At 43.2% G+C, this 19,588-nt stretch overlaps 1 protein-coding gene across 6 annotated transcripts in view; it reads left to right on the top strand.

The window, feature by feature from the left end:
• The first annotated feature begins 3,046 nt into the window (after positions 1–3,046).
• The window catches only part of LOC111982054 (misshapen-like kinase 1), a 33,071-nt gene continuing 16,529 nt past the window's right edge, over positions 3,047–19,588 (top strand). For 4 of the 6 annotated variants that reach the window (XM_024013589.3, XM_024013590.2, XM_024013588.3 and 1 more), the window contains exons 1-9: positions 3,051–4,130; positions 6,791–6,856; positions 7,305–7,487; positions 7,675–7,785; positions 7,938–8,028; positions 9,342–9,472; positions 9,547–9,601; positions 12,216–12,294; positions 18,938–19,113. In XM_024013589.3, coding sequence (XP_023869357.1) covers positions 4,074–4,130; positions 6,791–6,856; positions 7,305–7,487; positions 7,675–7,785; positions 7,938–8,028; positions 9,342–9,472; positions 9,547–9,601; positions 12,216–12,294; positions 18,938–19,113 — 949 coding nt within the window. In that variant the 5' untranslated portion in view covers positions 3,051–4,073. Of the gene's footprint in view, positions 4,131–6,790; positions 6,857–7,304; positions 7,488–7,674; positions 7,786–7,937; positions 8,029–9,341; positions 9,473–9,546; positions 9,602–12,215; positions 12,295–18,937; positions 19,114–19,588 lie in introns of all 6 variants that reach the window. The other 2 variants (XM_024013593.2, XM_024013592.2) reach the window with 2 other exon arrangements.

Here is a 19,588-nt window from a genome sequence, read left to right as displayed (position 1 = left end):
ACTTAAATCTTATGGCGGTGGAAACAAGGAAGAATGGACAATTGTCTAAAAGAATGGGAAAAGCGACTTGGGACTTATCTGAAGTCGGTACAGCCGATCTGCCAACTTCTGTCTGTAYCYTCCYAACAGTTTGGACTACACCCCGATGTGTAAAGATGAGACTGTCACGAACACGTACAGTACCAGTCAAAAGTTTGGACACACCAACTCATTCAAGGATTTTTCTTTATTTTTACTGTTTTCTACATTGTAAAATAATAGTGAAGACATCAAATCTATTAAATAATACATATGGAATCATGTAGTAACCAAAAAAGTGTTAAACAAATGAAAATGTATGTTGTATTTGAGATTATTCAAAGTAGCCACCCTTTGCCTTGATGACAGCTTTGCACACTTGGCATTCTCTCAATTAGCTTCATGAAGTAGTCACCTGGAATGCATTTCAATTAACTGGTGTGCCTTGTTAAAAGTTAATTTCTGGAATTTCTTTACTTCTTAATGCGTTTGAGCTAATCAGTTGTGTTGACACAAGATAGCCCTATTTGGTAAAAGACCAAGACCATATTATGGCAAGAACAGCTCAAATAAGCAAAGAGAAATGGCAGTCCCATCATTACTTTAAGACATGAAGTTCAGTCAATGCAGAAAATTTCAAGAACTTTTAAAGTTTCATCAAGTGTAGTCGCAAAAACCATCAAGCACTATGATGAAACTGGCTCTCATGAGGAACACCACAGGAAAGGAAGACCCAGAGATACCTCTGCTGCAAAGGATGATTTCAGTTACCAGCCTCAGAATTTGCAGCCCAAATAAACGCTTCTCAGAGTTCAAGTAACAGACACATCTCAACATCAACTGTTCAGAGGAGACTGTGTGATTAAAATCAAATCAAATTTTATTTGTCACATGCGCCAAATACAACCTTACAGTGAAGTGCTTACTTACAAACCAACAATGCGATTTTAAGAAAAATAGATATGTAAAAAATAAAAGTAACAAATAATTAAAGAGCAGCAGCAAAATAACAGTAGTGAGGCTAAATACAGAGGGTACCGGTATAAAGTCAATGTGCGGGGGCACCGGTTAGTTGAGGTAATTGTAAGTAGAGTTAAAGTAACTATGCATAGATAATAAACAGAGAGTAGCAGCACTGTAAAAGAGGGAGGAGGGGSGCGGCAATGCYAATAGTCTGGGAAGCCAATTGATTAGCTGTTCAGGAATCTTATGGCTTGGGGGAAGAAGCCGTGTAAGAAGCCTTTGGAGCCAGACTTGGCGCTGCGGTATCGCTTGCCTTGCGGTAGCAGAGAGAGCAGTCTATGACTAGGGCCTTCCTCTGACACCGCCTGGTATAGAGGTCCTGGATGGCAGGAAGCTTGGCCCCAGTGATGTACTGGGCCGTACGCACTACCCTCTGTAGTGCCTTGCGATTTTTCAACAGGACAATGACCCAACACACCTCCAGGCTGTGTAAGGGCTATTTGACCAAGAAGGAGAGTGATGGAGTGCTGCATCAGATGGCCTGGCCTCCTCAATCGCCTGACCAATTGAGATGGTTTGGGATCAGTTGGACAGTTGAGTGAAGGAAAAGCAGCCAACACGTCCTCAGCAAATCAAATCAATTTTTATTTGTCATTTGCGCCGAATACAACAGGCAGAGTTGCAAAGAAAAAGCCATATCTCAGACTGGCCAATAAAAAGAAAAGATGAAGATGGGCAAAAAACACAGACACTAGACAGAGGAACTCTGCCTAGAAGGCCAGCATCCCGGGGTCGCCTCTTCGCTGTTGACGTTGAGACTAGTGTTTTGCGGGTACTATTTAATGAAGCTGCCAGTTGAGGACTTGTGAGGCATCTGTTTCTCAAACTAGACACTCTAATGTACTTGTCCTCTTGCTCAGTTGTGCACCAAGTCCTCAAACTCCTATTTGTATTCTGATTAGAGCCAGTCTGCTCTGTTCTGTGAAGGGAGTAGTACACAGCGTTGTACGAGATCTCCAGTGTCTTGGCAATTTCTCGAATAGAATAGCCTTAACTTCTCAGAACAAGAATAGACTGACGAGTTTCAGAAGAAAGTTCTTTGTTTCTGGCCATTTTGAGCCTGTAATCGAACTCACAAATGCTTATGCTCCAGATACTCAACTAGTCTAAAGAAGGCCATTTTTTGCTTCTTTAATCAGAACAATAGTTTTCAGCTGTGCTAACATAATTGCAAAAGGGTTTTCTAATGATCAATTAGCCTTTTAAAATGATAAACTTGGATTAGCTAACACAACGTTGATAATGGGCCTCTGTACGCCTATGTAGATATTGCATTAAAAACCAGCCATTTCCAGCTACAATAGTCATTTACAACATTAACAATGTTGACTTGTTAACTTAACTAGCTAACWTAAACAAATGGTTGCAAAAACGGCAAGGTAAAACGCAGTTATCTAGCTAGCATACTAAGTTCAATTGRGTTACAGAGACCCAATCGTGTGCTGCACTCTCTTACTGCGTTCATTTTGGCAATAACGTCACTGCGTATATGCTGTTTGAAGGTCGTCGACAGATAATTTGAATGCTTCTGAATGCTTCTGTATGTCTGATCAATTTGATGTTATTTTAATGGACAAAAAAATTTGCTTTTCTTTAAGAAACAAGGACATTTCTAAGTGACCCCAAACTTTTGAACGATAGTGTATATATATATATATAAAAATGACAACTTCAAGGGGTCTTAAAATTCCAAATCATTTAAAAATTCCAAATCATTTAAAACAATACCATATAGCTTAGTAGAAAATATTAAAATATTTGAAGAGCTGCTTAGAGTCTCGAGCAGTCCCACCCTCTCAGGCCCCAGAGCCTGAGTAGGGAGGAATGAGTTATCTGAAGGAGTGGGAATGTTTTTTTTGATTATCATTTTTGGGTAGTTTTTTTTAGAGATTCGTGTTTTTTCTTCCATTCCTGTAATGAATTTACATTTCTTTTGTGTATTTTTTCACCCCCGTCCAGTTGGTAGCGGCATGCACCTCTAACGTTTGTTTACGGACCCCCATAACACCATAGAAGAAGAAGGCGCTGCCCATGCGATCACAGATGCCATAGAACATATACAATGTTGAGTCCTCTGACTATTCATATGGGCCATACCAAAACATGGCGAGGAAATAAGTTTATGCACTATATTTGTCGGAAAATTACTTGCCTAGTCATTGGTACCAACTACTCTAGCTAAAGTATCTATTTTAGAAGTACGAACCAGCTCCATGACGCGTATCGATCGAGGGTCAATTGGGACTGCACAGAAACTGTTTGTTTTTTCACGGTCGGTACAGGCAGTGCAAGGCGCGATCACTGTCAACGCGAAAGGAATGAAAGTTTGTGTACGGATATCGAACATTTGACGTCGCTAGCCGTACATTCCACACTGATCGCGCTGCTCGCCATTTGCTACTTCATTTGTGGAACATTTTAAGTATTTGCCAGATGGGAATTGCGAGTAGTTATAATCCATGTATAAATACAATAAATCTTATTTTTGATTTGTGCGTGGGTAGCTAGCTAGCTAGCTAATAGCGTTCATGTTGTGGCAGACTGAAAAGTGACAGCTCTGCTGCGGACCACCTTTGTATTACGCTGTTATTATCTAGCCTGCTAATTTAGCAAGCTAGTTATCTACTTGTTTAATCTCACAAACATTAACATTATAATTGCATTGTATTTGTAGTTAGAAGCATTCGAATGATCTGTCGACGACCTTCAAACAGCATATACGCAGTGACGTTATTGCCAAAATGAACGCAGTAAGAGAGTGCAGCACACGATTGGGTCTCTGTAACGCAATTGAACTTAGTATGCTAGCTAGATAACTGCGTTTTACCTTTCCATTTTTGCAACCATTTGTTTATGTTAGCTAGTTAAGCTAGCAAGTCAAGTCTCATCAGGGATTGATGTTCTGAGCGGGACTTGACAGCTCAGGACACAGTTAAGTTAAACATTGGGCCACCTGGATTTTCTACTGGCTGCTGCTTTTATTTTGTAGCTAAATTATTAGCTAACGAACGTTAGCTACGACTTTTGCCAGCATGTCTGAAAACGCCACCACACGAAGCTTGGATGACATAGACCTCGCAGCTTTGAGGGTAAGTGGCTACTGTACATCTAGTTATCTTGGCTAGTTCAAAGCTGCAGCCAGTTGTCACAATGCGCGTGACAAAAGTTCCCTGATAATAATTTTTTMGGAAACTTGCAACAACTAGAACTGTAAGTTTGAGGTGCTTGCTTGAGCTAACTAACGTTAGCTACCTAATGTTATATTTAGGTAAATGGCTAGTTGTGGGTTACGCACAGAGAGGGTTGCGAAATTTGGGTGTCACTACTGACTACACTATCTTGCTTTTTTCCCCCATATCACCTTGGTCAATCTGAGTCCATTTTTGTAAGTGCATGAGTGAGCAGGATGAAGGCCTGATTCGTTTGATCGACGGCTTTTAAAATAGGCCTGTATCTACGTTGCATTTATCCTTTTAAAACTAGCCCACATCGATCTACTTCTAGTCTATCTATCAAACAGTTGAACTGTATCTTGTGTACTTTTTACCCGTATCTTATCATACAACTTCACAGACCACAACACACAGGTGTTGACAAACGTATTTACCACAGTGTGTTGCGCTACAAGACTTCCTCGTAGGCTTTTCTTTTTTGTATCATTAGAAGTAATAACAACGTAATCTCAAAAACATTTATTCCAAGAGCTATCAAAGCATGATTTTAAATAGATTTGGGGGCACTCTCTCTCTGACATGCACACAATGGTCCACAAGTGTATTGTGAAACTCCCGTTTTGCATATTCCAAAACCATAAAAATTAGAAGTTGAACACAAATAATTAATAAACCCAGACCTGGGAGCTCACTCTCCAGGACCATAGACATTCAAGTTATCTATTTGTAATGTGGACCGTCATGGAGGTTGACCGTTCTGATATCATGATCCAGTGTCAGTATATCATCAAAACAAAGACTAGTGGCATGTAACAACAGAGTAGAGGCACTTTAGTTTGAGAAAGGGAGATTTAATATCTACCGGTATATCTCACCTACACACTTTTGCGATTTCAGTACAGCGAGTTACAGGCCAGACCTCTCCAGGCAATGCTATTTAATTTTCCATTCTGAGAGAAGAGGGATGAGAGAGAGAGCTCTGAGAGGGATGATTCACTGGAGCTCATTGTTTGATGGCTGTCCTATATAACACCCACTCTGCCTGCTACACATAAACACACACATACACACTCACATAGCCTACAAGTACAATCTAGGCTAGTACTAGTGCATGACTGTTTTCTGTGGAAGACTCAAAAGTTAGCTAGTAGAACAGGCTTTGTGTAATGGATTTTTTTGGGGATGCCTTGGATTCTTTGAGTCCCCACATCAACAAATGTCAGGTGGTAGGACAAGTGTCAACACACATTGAATCAACGCTTACCTTCCAACTTCCAAATCTGTTCTAGGATATTTCTTGAGCAACCGACCCCTTTGCAGACAGTTGTTTTTCTCGATTTGACATTTTCTTATGGTTTCTGTGAGTTTATTTTTGATAGTAGACAGTGAGTCTAAAGGCCTAAATATTTGTGAATTTGATAGGCCTATTTGTCGAGGGYGAGAGGAAAAGCTGTTTTTCTTTAGGTAAGTACAGACATTAGGGGGGGTCTTCTGACGGACACAAAGATCCAACAGCATTATTAATGGGTGAAGTTTGCACTTCTGCACCCAAGTTAAGTTGACTGAAGTGACGTTAACAGGTCCACAGTGTGTCTCATGCACTTTCTGATCAATGTTGACAGTTTTGTTGCTGGTACAGCGCTCCACACTCCCTAGCTTCCCCCCCCCCCACCTTCATCTCTTTCTTCCTTCCCTCTCTCGGCGTTGGACGTGGGCGATGCTGCCATCTCTCCCTTCCCTCTGGATAATTGCATTAGCCTCCTCCATGCCATCGTTCCCTCTTCCCCCCCGACCCCTGTCATCTCATTCTTTCCCTCTATTTTGTACACTTGTACTCCAGCGCTTTTACTCCAGCCCTTTTGTCAGTTTGATCCTGCTTCTCCTGCTCTCAGTGCTCCTCTTACACACAGCATAGATGCACTAATTGGACGATTTGTCATTCCCATTATGTTTTATTTCATTTCTCTCTCAACCCCCTTAGCCCTAATGCTCACATCTATCTATGCCTCATTCTCTTGTACACCTCTCTCCTCTCCTTATATGCGTTCTCTCTGTTAAAGACAAACACTTGAAAAAGTCAGGAGACAGACCCATTATTGGAACCAGATGAAAGCAGGATGATCACGCTGTACGCTTCCAACCCAAAGCAGCCCCAACGCCCACAGATCCTACACAGGCCATAATGAATCACACTGTGAAAGTGGAACTGGGTGTCTTTTTGCCCTATCCAGGGAAAAAAGTGATGGCTAATTTTAGCATTTAGCTAGAAGTAGCCATTATGACCATCACCTGTGGTTTTATCTTATGGTGGGGAAAAATAGAAACGTTCTTGCAAATGTTTCTATAACATAAGTGGTGGATGGATGTCTAGAGCTTCTATGTGTCTCAAAACATCTCAAAAGCGCTCAGGCCTCCTTGCTTGTGTGGTCTAGGCCTATATATTTAAATGATATAGATTCTATTTAAATGTACCATGTCTGTCTGCATCTTGTCTCCCAGTCTGTCTGGCCTGGTGTTCTGGTCTCAGTCTGCCAGAGAGCAACCAATCTTAATGAATCTATCACTCTTTCTTTCAGGACCCAGCAGGGATCTTTGAGCTGGTGGAGGTGGTGGGAAATGGGACCTATGGACAGGTGTACAAGGTAAGACGAGTTTGGGCCAGCGACCCAGTTTAGGAGCTGAGAGACACTGAGGGGATGAGTCAGATGAACCACCTCAGTTACTCCCCTGAGTGTCTCAAACTCCAGCTGTGGTAGTAAATCTGAGATTAGGCCAGATTAGTGCACCTGTGCTGGACCACGCTAAGGCTGTCAGTTTGAGGAGCCCAGGAGACAGGTAGTGGTAATGAGATAATATGGAGAGAACTAAAAAGTAGAGGGGAGAGAAYAAGAGTAAATGACGTGGTGAAACATACAGCATAATCACTCTAAAAACGGATTAAACCAGGGCAGGAGTTCCTTGAACTATTAGAGATTTTTGGCTCAAATTTAGGATATATTTTTTTTAGAGCTGACATCTGTTGTACTCACTTAATTTTCTCGTTTTCGATTGAGCAGTTAAGATGATCAAGTATGCTCTGCCTTTAATCAGGGGCGTCACGTGAAGACAGGACAGTTGGCTGCAATCAAGGTGATGGACGTGACTGAGGAGGAAGAGGAAGAGATCAAGGCTGAGATCAACATGCTGAAGAAGTACAGCCATCACCGCAATATCGCCACCTACTACGGAGCCTTCGTCAAGAAGAGCCCACCTGGACATGATGACCAGCTCTGGGTCAGTCTGATGGATTCTGCCCCTGTCTGGTGGTATAATCTGAGAGCGAGCTTCATCATTTATAGGGCTCTCTCTGATATCCATGAACCCCATAATGCACAGAAACTAGATTAGGGTTATTGCATGCAGCMTATATTATTTATTACAGACATTTATGTGTGCTAAGTTCCTTCCTGTCTGTGTATAGCTGGTGATGGAGTTCTGTGGGGCGGGCTCAGTGACAGACCTGGTAAAGAACACCAAGGGCAACTCCCTGAAGGAGGACTGGATCGCTTACATCTGCAGAGAGATCCTCAGGGTGAGGAACCACAGTGCACCCACTATAGAACCATTACAAAAGTCTTAGGCCAAGCACCAGTGTAAATCCCTGCTTTGGAAAAGTGCCATTACAGACGCCCTCCAGAGGGCCTCAAACCCCTGACTGAACTCTGACCCCTCTCTAATACCCAGGGCCTCTCGCACCTCCACCAACACAAGGTCATCCACAGAGACATCAAGGGCCAGAATGTGCTGCTGACAGAGAACGCAGAGGTCAAACTCGGTGAGATGATTGATTCTTAACTGTTAATGTGTTTGCTCTGCTGCTGCTTGTTGTTTACATGTGTTTCTGTACAGTGTGTGGGCTTGTTGTTTACATGTGTTTCTGTACAGTGTGTGGGCTTGTTGTTTACATGTGTTCTGTACAGTGTGTGGGCTTGTTGTTTACATGTGTTTTCTGTACAGTGTGTGGGCTTGTTGTTTACATGTGTTTCTGTACAGTGTGTGGGCTGTTGTTTACATGTTTTCTGTACAGTGTGTGGGCTTGTTGTTTACATGTGTTTCTGTACAGTGTGTGGGCTTGTTGTTTACATGTGTTTCTGTACAGTGTGTGGGCTTGTTGTTTACATGTGTTTCTGTACAGTGTGTGGGCTTGTTGTTTACATGTGTTTCTGTACAGTGTGTGGCTTGTTGTTTACATGTGTTTCAGTGTGTGGGCTTGTTGTTTACATGTGTTTCTGTACAGTGTGTGGGCTTGTTGTTTACATGTGTTTCTGTACAGTGTGTGGGCTTGTTGTTTACATGTGTTTCTGTACAGTGTGTGGGCTTGTTGTAATCAAACATTTGTATCTTTTCTGTTCCAGTGTTCCGGCCAGAAAATACATTTACAAAATTGGTTCAAACCAAGAGAAAGTGACTGTTCATAGTACATTTTCGTTCTTTTTTTGAACCTGTGAAATCAACATAGTTTTTACAAAATGGCTCATTAATTTACTCGACACATTAGCACAGATAGAGAAACTTGCCATGTAACGCGTAAGCTAGTTGTTTGCACGTTTAATTGGTCAGAAAAGTGCAGGCAGATGCGATTGAAATTTCACTGGTGGGGAGAGCTCGAGAGGAGGCAGGGTGGACATGGAGGGGGCTTGGCTTGATGCGCTGAACATCATGACGTCATTTGAACTGAACTGTGTTTAAGCTATTACTAGCATTATAACTACACCAAATGACAATTATATACTAGACAGGAATATTTTTGTAACAAAAAAAGAACATTATTAATCGGTTCTCAAGATTTAAAAATAACGGTTCTGTTCCAGAACATTAGAGATCACTTTCGTTCCCACTTTCGTTCTCTGAACCGGGTCCAACCCCTGGTTGTGATGAATATGTAATCGTGCTCTTTGTTTCCATATGTGATCTTTCAGTCTGTGTTTTATAGCAGCTTCCCTAAGTCTGAATAAAGTGCTCAATTGTCTCACCATCAAGCACACTACATATTTGTATTATGGTTTTATCTACAACTTAACTTAATCAAGACTTGAAAAATGTAACTGTAGCCAGTAATACTAAGTCTCTGTCCTCCGCTGTGTGCAGTGGACTTTGGGGTGAGTGCTCAACTGGACAGGACCGTGGGGCGCAGGAACACCTTCATCGGCACACCTTATTGGATGGCCCCTGAGGTCATCGCCTGTGACGAGAACCCCGACTCCACCTATGACTACAGGGTAATGACCCCTTTCCATCCTAACGTGTCTGTCTGTGTGTGAGAGTGGGTAGTAAATCTCACATGTCTCCACAGAGCGATATCTGGTCCCTGGGGATCACAGCCATAGAGACAGCAGAGGGAGCTCCTCGTAAGTACATCTCAATGCACCCACCCACACACATCTATCTCCACTTTATTACCCTTTTCATCCACACCCACCCACACACATCTATCTCCACTTTATTACCCTTTTCATCCACACCCACCCACACGCATCTATCTCTACTTTATTACCCTTTTCATCCACACCCACCCACACGCATCTATCTCCACTTCATTACCCTTTTCATCCACACTCACCCACACGCATCTATCTCCACTTTATTACCCTTTTCGTCCACACTCACCCACACACTCAAACAGCTGATATTTATCTCCTAAACTCTCAAAAGCACATTCTGCATAACATAAGCCTGCAGTGGAGAGATTTAATCATCTCCCACATTATGAAACTCCTGTCTCGTCACTGGCTCATAAATCAAGCCATGTGTTTGAGATGGCTCATTCACCACTGTGCTGCTCATGTTAGATACGAGGTGAGGGGGCTATTGATCTGTGGTGTTAGAGAGCCTTCTCTATATCAAACCGCATAACACAAGCACATATCACTGCACACTGCTCCCACCGTAGGCAGCTTTGAAGTGGGAAGCCTGCCTGGAGAAGGATTCTCTCCCTGGAGCTCCTGCTGTTGCTGTATCCACCCAGTATGCGTGACACAGCCCAGACAGGCAGACAGTCGAGGGCTGTTGTCGTCAGATGCCTGTAGTCAATGAATTATGCAATATGGACTTTCTCACATTCTCACTAACACTGAGTTTCTACTGGTGACTGGGAGGCTACTGGCTAATTGTTAGCTAGCATTGCTGTTGTTTTTCAAAACCTGATAAAACCACCCTCTGGTCTGACATGAGCAGACTGATTTAACTCATGTGAACAAACCAACATTCGTTCTGTTGTGATGACTAAATGTGCAAAACGCTGAAGTGTGCACGTTGGTACATGTATCACCATAAAAAGTTCCCACAGATGCACATAAACTGCTTTTATACTTCACAAACATTGTCAAGAATGACATACTTAAACTGGTCGTGTAATCACCATGTATCAAATTTTATTGGTCACATACACATGGTTAGCAGATGTTAATTTGGGTGTAGCGAAATGCTTGTGCTTCTAGTTCCGACKGTGCAGTAATATCTAACAATTTCACAACAACTACCTTATACACACACAATTGTAAAGGAATGAATTAGAATATGTACATATAAATATATGGATGAGGGATGGCTGAACGGCATAGGCAAGATGCAGTACATGGTATAGAGTACAGTATATACATATGAGATGAGGAATGTAGGGTATGTAAAGATTCTATAAAGTGGCATTGTTTAAAGTGACTAGTGATACATTTATTACATCCAATTTTTAATTATTAAGTGGCTAGAGATTTGAGTCAGTATGTTGGCAGCAGCCACTCAATGTTAGTGATGGCTGTTTAACAGTCTGATGGCCTTGAGATAGAAGCTGTTTTTCAGTCTCTCGGTCCCAGCTTTGATGCACCTGTACCTGTCTCTTATACACATCTAGATGTGTATAAGAGACAGGAGTACAGTATATACATATGAGATGAGGAATGTAGGGTATGTAAAGATTCTATAAAGTGGCATTGTTTAAAGTGACTAGTGATACATTTATTACATCCAATTTTTAATTATTAAGTGGCTAGAGATTTGAGTCAGTATGTTGGCAGCAGCCACTCAATGTTAGTGATGGCTGTTTAACAGTCTGATGGCCTTGAGATAGAAGCTGTTTTTCAGTCTCTCGGTCCCWGCTTTGATGCACCTGTACTGACCTCGCCTTCTGGATGATAGCGGGGTGAACAGGCAGTGGCTCGGGTGGTTGTTGTCCTTGATGATCTTTTTGTCCTTCCTGTGACATCGGGTGGTGTAGGTGTCCTGGAGGGCAGGTAGTTTGCCCCCGGTGATGCGTTGTGCAGACCTCACTACCCTCTGGAGAGCCTTACGGTTGTGGGCGGAGCAGTTGCCGTACCAGGCGGTGATACAGCCCGACAGGATGCTCTCGATTGTGCATCTGTAGAAGTTTGTGAGTGCTTTGGTGACAAGCCAAATTTCTTCAGCCTCCTGAGGTTGAAGAGGTGCTATTGCGCCTTCTTCACCACGCTGTCTGTGTGGGTGGACCATTTCAGTTTGTCCATGATGTGTACACCGAGGAACTTAACTTTCCACCTTCTCCACTACTGTCCCATTGATGTGGATAGGGGGGTGCTCCCTCTGCTGTTTCCTGAAGTCCACATGTAGTCACTGAAAGTACTGAAATGAAACCCACTGCATGCCTTGGGCAGTATCAGAACTAACGTCAGTGTATTCGTCCTAACAAAGGGCATTTTATTGTTGTGCTGATAACCTAACCAGACAGGTTAAGCTAGCTATGCTTGGAAGACAATACGTACGTGTTGCTCAAACAAGACAATGGAGCAATAGGTGTGAGGCAACAAAGGAAGGATAAGGATCGGGTTTATCAAGAGCACATTATATTGATTGGGACTACAGTTGTATGCATAAGGATTATGTGATCATTACATGTTTATACTGTATAGTAGTGTACAAGCAGTATTTAAATGCTCTTTTGATTTAAATGCTTTGTACCAATCCATCATTATCTCCCTCTCTCTCTCCCCCCAGCTTTGTGTGATATGCACCCTATGAGAGCTCTGTTCCTCATCCCAAGGAACCCCCCTCCCAAACTCAAGTCCAAGAAGTGGTGAGTGCTGCGGTTTGGTTTCTGCTGTTGTTTTAACGTTTTATTTTAGGACATAGCTATTTTCTCTTGGCTCCCCACCCTCTATTGCCCTCCCTTTTGTAGTGATAAGATTCCTTCCTTACCATAGCCCTGCTGCGCTTTACTGAGCTATTTACATTCAACACCAGCTGGCCATGGTACAGTGGCATGACAGAAATGTTATCACTAGGGGCTGTGGTGGTCACGAAATTTCATCAGCTGGTGATTGTCAAGCAAATAACTGTCGATCTTAAGGTAATTGACAGTTAATTAACAAACACATTTAGCATCTCCTAGTTTCCACACATAATAAATCCATGTGATATAGCCTACACCTTCACAATAAATCCATTATTTATTTTAGATAGTTCTAAAGAAGCATGATATGAAGAAAATGTAGTCTATTTCAGAAGAACAGAATAGCATACTCTGAGTTATCCATGTTAGGTCCTGATGTGGCTATGACYAATAGCTGTGGGATACACTAGTTCATTTAGCAGACAAGATTTGCTATAATTCTGTGTCTATATTTTATAGTATGACGATTACAACTGAACAAAGTTGAATAAAATATACATATTTTATCAATGATTTGAGGGCGTGCAACTATTCTGTGTTGAGCAGTTATCAAAGAAGTAAACTCAGCAAAAAAAGAATGCTTGTTCAATGAACCATAAACAATTAATGAACATGCACCTGTGGAACGGTCGTTAAGACACTAACAGCTTACAGACGGTAGGCAATTAAGGTCAGTTATGAAAACTTAGGAGACTAAAGAGGCCTTTCTACTGACTCTGAAAAACATCAAAAGAAAGGGTGCTCAGGATCCCTGCTCATCTGCGTGAACGTGCCTTAGGCATGCTGCAAGGAGGCACGAGGACTGCAGATGTGGCCAGGGCAATAAATTGCAATGTCCGTACTGTGAGACGCCTAAGACAGCGCTACAGGGAGACAGGACGGGCAGCTGATCGTCCTCGCAGTGGCAGACACATGAACAACACCTGCACAGGGTACATCCGAACATCACACCTGCGGGACAGGATGTAAACAACAACTGCCCGAGTTCACCAGGAACGCACAATCCCTCCATCAGTGCTCAGACTGTCCACTATAGGCTGAGAGAGAGCTGGACTGAGGGCTTGTAGGCCTGTTGTAAGGCAGGTCCTCACCAGACATCACCGGCAACAATGTCGCCTATGGGCACAAACCCACCGCTGCTGGACCAAACAGGTGGCAAAAAAGTGCTCTTCACTGACGAGTCGTAGTTTTGTTTCACCAGGGGTGATGGTCGGATTCGCGTTTATTGTCGAAGGAATGGCTTTACACTGAGCTGAACCTGACTCGGAGCGTGATCGATTTGGAGATGGAGGGTCTGTCATGGTCTAGGGCGGTGTTTCACAGCATCATTGCCTGCAATGACAAGCTCAGTCCAATCTCAACGCTGTGAAGACATCCTCCTCATGTGGTACCCTTCCTGCGGCTCATCCTGACATGACCCTCCAGCATGACAATGTCACCAGCCATACTGCTCTTTCTGTGCATGATTTCCTGCAAGACAGGAATGTCAGTGTTCTGCCATGGCCAGCGAAGAGCCCGATCTCAATCCAATTGAGCACGTCTGGGACCTGTTGGATCGGAGGGTGAGGGCTAGGGCCATTCCCCCCAGAAATGTCTGGGAACTTGCAGGTGCCTTGGTGGAGAGTGGGGTAACATCATACAGCAAGAACTGGCAAATCTGGAGCAATCCATGAGGAGATGCACTGCAGTACTTAATGCAGCTGGTGGCCACACCAGATACTGACTGTTACCCCCCCCCCCCCCCCTTGTTTAGGGACACATTATTCAATTTCTGTTAGTCACATGTCTGTGGAACTTGTTCAGTTTATGTCTCAGTTGTTGAATCTTGTTATTGTTCATACAAATATTTACACATGTTAAGTTTGCTGAAAATAAACGCAGTTGACAGTGAGAGGACGTTTCTTTTTTTGCTGAGTTTAGGTACTCCTATGTGCTTAATTTAGAGTTATTATTGTAACTTTAGTTGTTCTACAAACGTTGGGCTATATGTTTTGATTTTTTTATACATTGTAAGGCTGCATGATGCGACTCTAATGATGATTTGAAAAAAGTCGCTTGAAAGGCATGAGCTCTGCTTTGTCTTTTTGCGCAGGCTGTACACACTCCAATAGTCACTCATTCACAATTTGACAAGCACTTCATAATGCCTCGAATTTCACGGCGGCATCCCCTTTGTGGCTGTAATGGACCCTAAACAAATCCATGCCTTTTGCGGCCCGGAGTGCTGTGTTGTGCCGTGTTGTGCCGTTCTCCCTGAGTGTGCTGCACAATCCGAAGCGTCTCTCACTCGCATGGCTCTCCGTCACCTGATCGGGTCTTTCTCATAGGCTGTAAGTTAAGACAGGCACATCTGGGACGCAACTGCCTGCGTCCCAGAATTATCCAATTCCGAGGTGCATATTGAAGATACTGGAAGAACTGTCCACGTTTACTTTTCGTCAGCCAACAAGATGAATAGGCCTAACGAACAGCAAAAGCACTAGCCTATGTCAATCCACTGTCCCCCATAGTACAAAAGTCAACCTATTCTGAGCAAGATATAAATATTTGCTTATATATGACAGTTAGGCTCTACAACCCTTGTAAAGCAGATTAATGTGCTTCATTCTAAGAAGTTATTTGACCACTTTAGTTGTGCTACTAACCTTGTTAAAACATACTGGCCTATGGGCTATGATTCGAACAAGTTGCAAAGAAAAAGGCATTGTTTTCTTATGCTGGGCATCATTCTCAAGTGATAATATTAGCCTATCACTTGTGAATTATATATTATCACCCATCAGACTATACTAATCTTGTCTTCACATATACTAAATAATATGTCACATTTGATTTATAATGGACCATTATCAAGCACATGTATCGAAACGGGCAGCGGGAAAAATACATGTCATCTATGCACTTAAATGGCYAATGGAGGATGGTTTCCCCTATGTTTTTTTCCTTCATGCCAGCCAGGTAGGCTGTACTCCTGTTGTAAATATAAGTAATGTGCTTAATATTAGGAAAGCTGAGAAATAAATATTGCCTAGCCTATAGAAAGCTAATGGGATAGAAATGTTGCGCAACATGAGCTCATGGGCTCTCATGAAGTGTTTGATTTAGATTTTCAAATACATTTGCATTGATCGTGGACTATAGGTGTCATGGTCCAAATACACTAAGGCCGTTGTGAAGTGTAATGTGTATTGGCGCCGGAGGGGATGGCTGCCGTTTATGGGCTCTTAACCAACCGTGCAAATTTTTTGTTGTTGCATTGTTTGTAACTTATTTAGTACATAAAGTTACTGCTACCGTCTCTTATGACCGAAAAGAGCTTCTGGACATCAGAACAGTGATTACTCACCTTGAACAGGACAAAGAATTTTTCTTTAATGAGTCGGACGAGAGGCATTTACTCCAGACAGCTGAACAGGCCCTCATCCCCATCATTCACAGGAGAAAGAGACTGAGGTTTCGCGGAAGGAGATCAGGGTTCCTTGTGAGGATCCGGCGATGAGTGGCTAATCTGCCTTTGCCATCGATACTATTGGCCAACGTACAATCGCTGGAAAAAAAAGTGGACAAACTCAAAGCACCTATATCCTACCAACTGGACATTAAAAGCTGTAATCTTTTTTCACTGAGTCGTGGCTGAACAACAGCTGGTGGGTTATACACTGTACCGGCAGGATAGAACATCAGCCTCTAGTAAGACAAGGGGCGGCGGTCTATGTATATTTGTAAACAGCTGGTGCACGATATCTAAGGAAGACTCAAGGTTTTACTCTACCTCCGGCGAGCATCTCATGATAAGCTGTAGTCCACACTATCTACCTAGAGAGTTTATCTATATTCTTCGTAGCTGTCTGTTTACCACCACAGACCACCACAGATGCTGGAACTAATACRGCACTCAACGAGCTGTATACGGCCACAAGCAAACAGGAAAACGCTCTTCCAGAGGCAGCGCTCCTAGTGGCCGGGGACTTTAATGCAGGGAAACTTACATTTGTTTTACCTAATTTCGACCAGCATGTTAAATGTGCAACCAGAGGGGAAAAAAACTCTTGACCACCTTAACTCCACACAGAGACACATACAAAGCTCTCCCTCGCCCTCCATTTAAAAAATCTGACCATATTTCTATCATCCTGATTCCTGCTTATAAGCAAAAATTAAGCAMGAAGCACCAGTGACTCAGTCAATAAAAAAAGTGGTCAGATGACGCAGATGCTAAGCTACAGGACTGTTTTGCTAGTACAGACTGGAATATGTTACGGGTTTCTTCCCATGGCATTGAGGAGTACACCACATCAGTCACTGGCTTCATCAATAAGTGCATCGATGACATTGTCCCCACAGTGACGATACGTTCATACCCCAACCAGAAGCCATGGATTACAGGCAACATCCGCACTGAGCTAAAGGGTAGAGCCTGCCGCTTTCAAGGTGCGGGACTTTAACCCGGAAGCTTATAAGAAATTCCGCTATGCCCTCTGACGAACCATCAAACAGGCAAAGCATCAATACAGGACTAAGATCGAATCGTACTACACCGGCTCCAACGCTTGTCGGATGTGGCAGGGCTTGCAAACTATTACAGACTACAAAGGGAAGCACAACCGAGAGCTGCCCAGTGACACGAGCCTACCAGACGAGCTAAATTACTTCCAGGCTCGCTTAGAGGCAAGTAACACTGAAACATGCATGAGTGCATCAGCTGTTCCGAACGAGTGTGATCACGCATTCCACAGCCAATGTAAGGCCTTTTAAACAGGTCAACGTTCACAAGGCCGCAGGGCCAGACGGATTACCAGGATATGTACTCCGAGCATACGCTGACCAACTGGCAAGTGTCTTCACTGACATTTTCAATCTCTCCCTGTCTGAGTCTGTAATACCAACATGTTTCAAGCAGACCACCATAGTCCCTGTGCCCAAGATCACTAAGGTAACCTGCCTAAATGACTACCGACCCGTGCACTCACGTCTGTAGCCTTGAAGTGCTTTGAAAGGCTGGTCATGGCTCACAACACCATTATCCCAGAAATCATAGACCCATCTCCAATTTGCATACCGCCTCYTGAAGAGGGCACGACAACACCTTTTCCCCCTCAGGAGACTGAAAAGATTTGGCATGGATCCCCAGATCCTCAAGAAGTTCTTCAGCTGCACCATCGAGAGCATCCTGACTAGTTGCATCACTGTCTGTTATGGCAACTGCTCGGCATCTGTCCGTAAGGTATGCGTATGGCCCAGTACATCACTGGGGCCAAGCCTCCTGACATCCAGAACCTCTATACAAGGCGGTGTCAGAGGAAGTCCCAAAACATTGTCAAAGACACCAGTCACCCAAGTCATAGACTGTTCTCTCTGCTACCGTATTACAAGCGGTACCGGAGAGCCACGTTTGGGACCTTAACAGCTTCTACACCCAAGCCATAATACTGCTGAACAATTAATGAAATGAACACTTGGACTATTTACATTGACACCCCCCCCCTTGTTTTTACACTGCTGCTACTCGCTGTTTATTATCTATGCATAGTCACTTTATAAATTACCTTGACTAACCTGTAACCCCGCACATTGGCTCGATACCGCCTGTATATAGCCTCGTTATGTAATTTTCTTGTTACTTTTCGAATTTAAATGTACTTTATTTAGTAAATATTTTCTTAACCAAAAATGCAGTTCAATAAATGGACTTAAGGGGCTTGAAAGTGAGCATTTCACGTAAGGTCTACACCTTTTTGTATTTGCGCATGTGAAATAAAATTTGAATTGATGTCAGAGTGATTTTAGAGGGACAATAGTGCTGAGTACCAGGCAGTAGTTAGCAAGTTTGGTAGGTTACTAATGACCAGCAGCAGCATCAGTTCTTGGAGAAGCCTAATTACCGCGACTAAACGGTCATGTAGAATTTGACTGCCTTCCTGACGCCGGTGTAGCAGTAATACGGTCACCACAACAGCCCTAACTTAAACTAATGTAGCCTGTTTTTTACTTGCACAGTTTTTTCCTGACAAACCAGGCATGTAGGAAGAAATTCTTAGACCTCAAACAAGCGAGTCATCTGCAAATCACATTTAAACTACTCATATAAATTATTCAATGACTAAGACAAGAATGTATTGAATGAAGTTGTTGCTCAATGCACATGTTTCATTTGGTTGACCTATAGTTACATACCTTAGGGATAGCTATTGGCCTCCAGACAAGTCATGTGGACAACTTTACTGCAATTGATACACCCAAGTACATCCTAATGAAAATAGCAGTGAAAAATCTACCGAAAGAGGCACTGTTGTACATTTAATGTATGGATACTCGGACTGTCTTTTTGTCTCTCTTTCACTCCCACGCACACAGACCTTCCCTGTTCTTCTCCTTTCTTTCTGAACACTCATCTTGGAATAGTTTTCATTCCCAAATACATGCGACCTACAGGAGATACCAGGCCTCCTAAAATTCCCACTCACACCAGCTCTCCCATCTCTCTCCACCAACACCTGTTACTCAACACTCCCCTCTTCCTCACCTGACCCACCCACCCCACCTCCAGGTCTAAGAAGTTTATAGACTTTATAGAGGGCTGCCTGGTGAAGACGTACACCAGCCGGCCAACCACAGAGCAGCTCCTGAAGCACTCGTTCATCCGGGACCAGCCCACGGAGCGCCAGGTCCGCATCCAGCTCAAAGACCACATCGACCGCACACGCAAGAAGAGGGGCGAGAAGGGTGAGCGAGGGAAGGGCCGGCCTGAGCCCGACTGAGGCCTCTGTGGGTTTGGGTTGGGCATGAGATATTGTGTTTTGCACATGTCTGTGTGAATAATGGTTGGAGGGTTGAGGTTGACTGAGAAGATTGGGTGGATTATTGTCATTATATGTACATACAGCCAAAATAAAGGAAGCACCAAAATAGTGTCTTTAATAGGTCATTGGGCCACAACAGCTTCAATGCGCCTTGGCATAGATTCTACAAGTGTCTACAATTCTATTGGAGGGATGTGATGCCATTCTTCCACAAGAAATTCCATAATTTTGTGTTTTGTTGAGGGTGGTGGAAAACGCTGTCTCAGGCACCGCTCCAAAATCTCCTGTTAGTGTTAATTTGGGTTGAGATCTGGTGACTGAGTCACAACCACACACCCTTTAAACCCCCCTGTGATCCTTTAAAGCCCTTCTTTCAAAGTCACTGACATCTCTTCTAG

This window comes from Salvelinus sp. IW2-2015, linkage group LG20 (assembly GCF_002910315.2).
Source record: "Salvelinus sp. IW2-2015 linkage group LG20, ASM291031v2, whole genome shotgun sequence".
Lineage (NCBI taxonomy): Eukaryota > Metazoa > Chordata > Actinopteri > Salmoniformes > Salmonidae > Salvelinus > Salvelinus sp. IW2-2015.
Note: the sequence above shows the minus strand (reverse complement) of the source record. Positions and strands in the feature narration are given on the sequence as shown.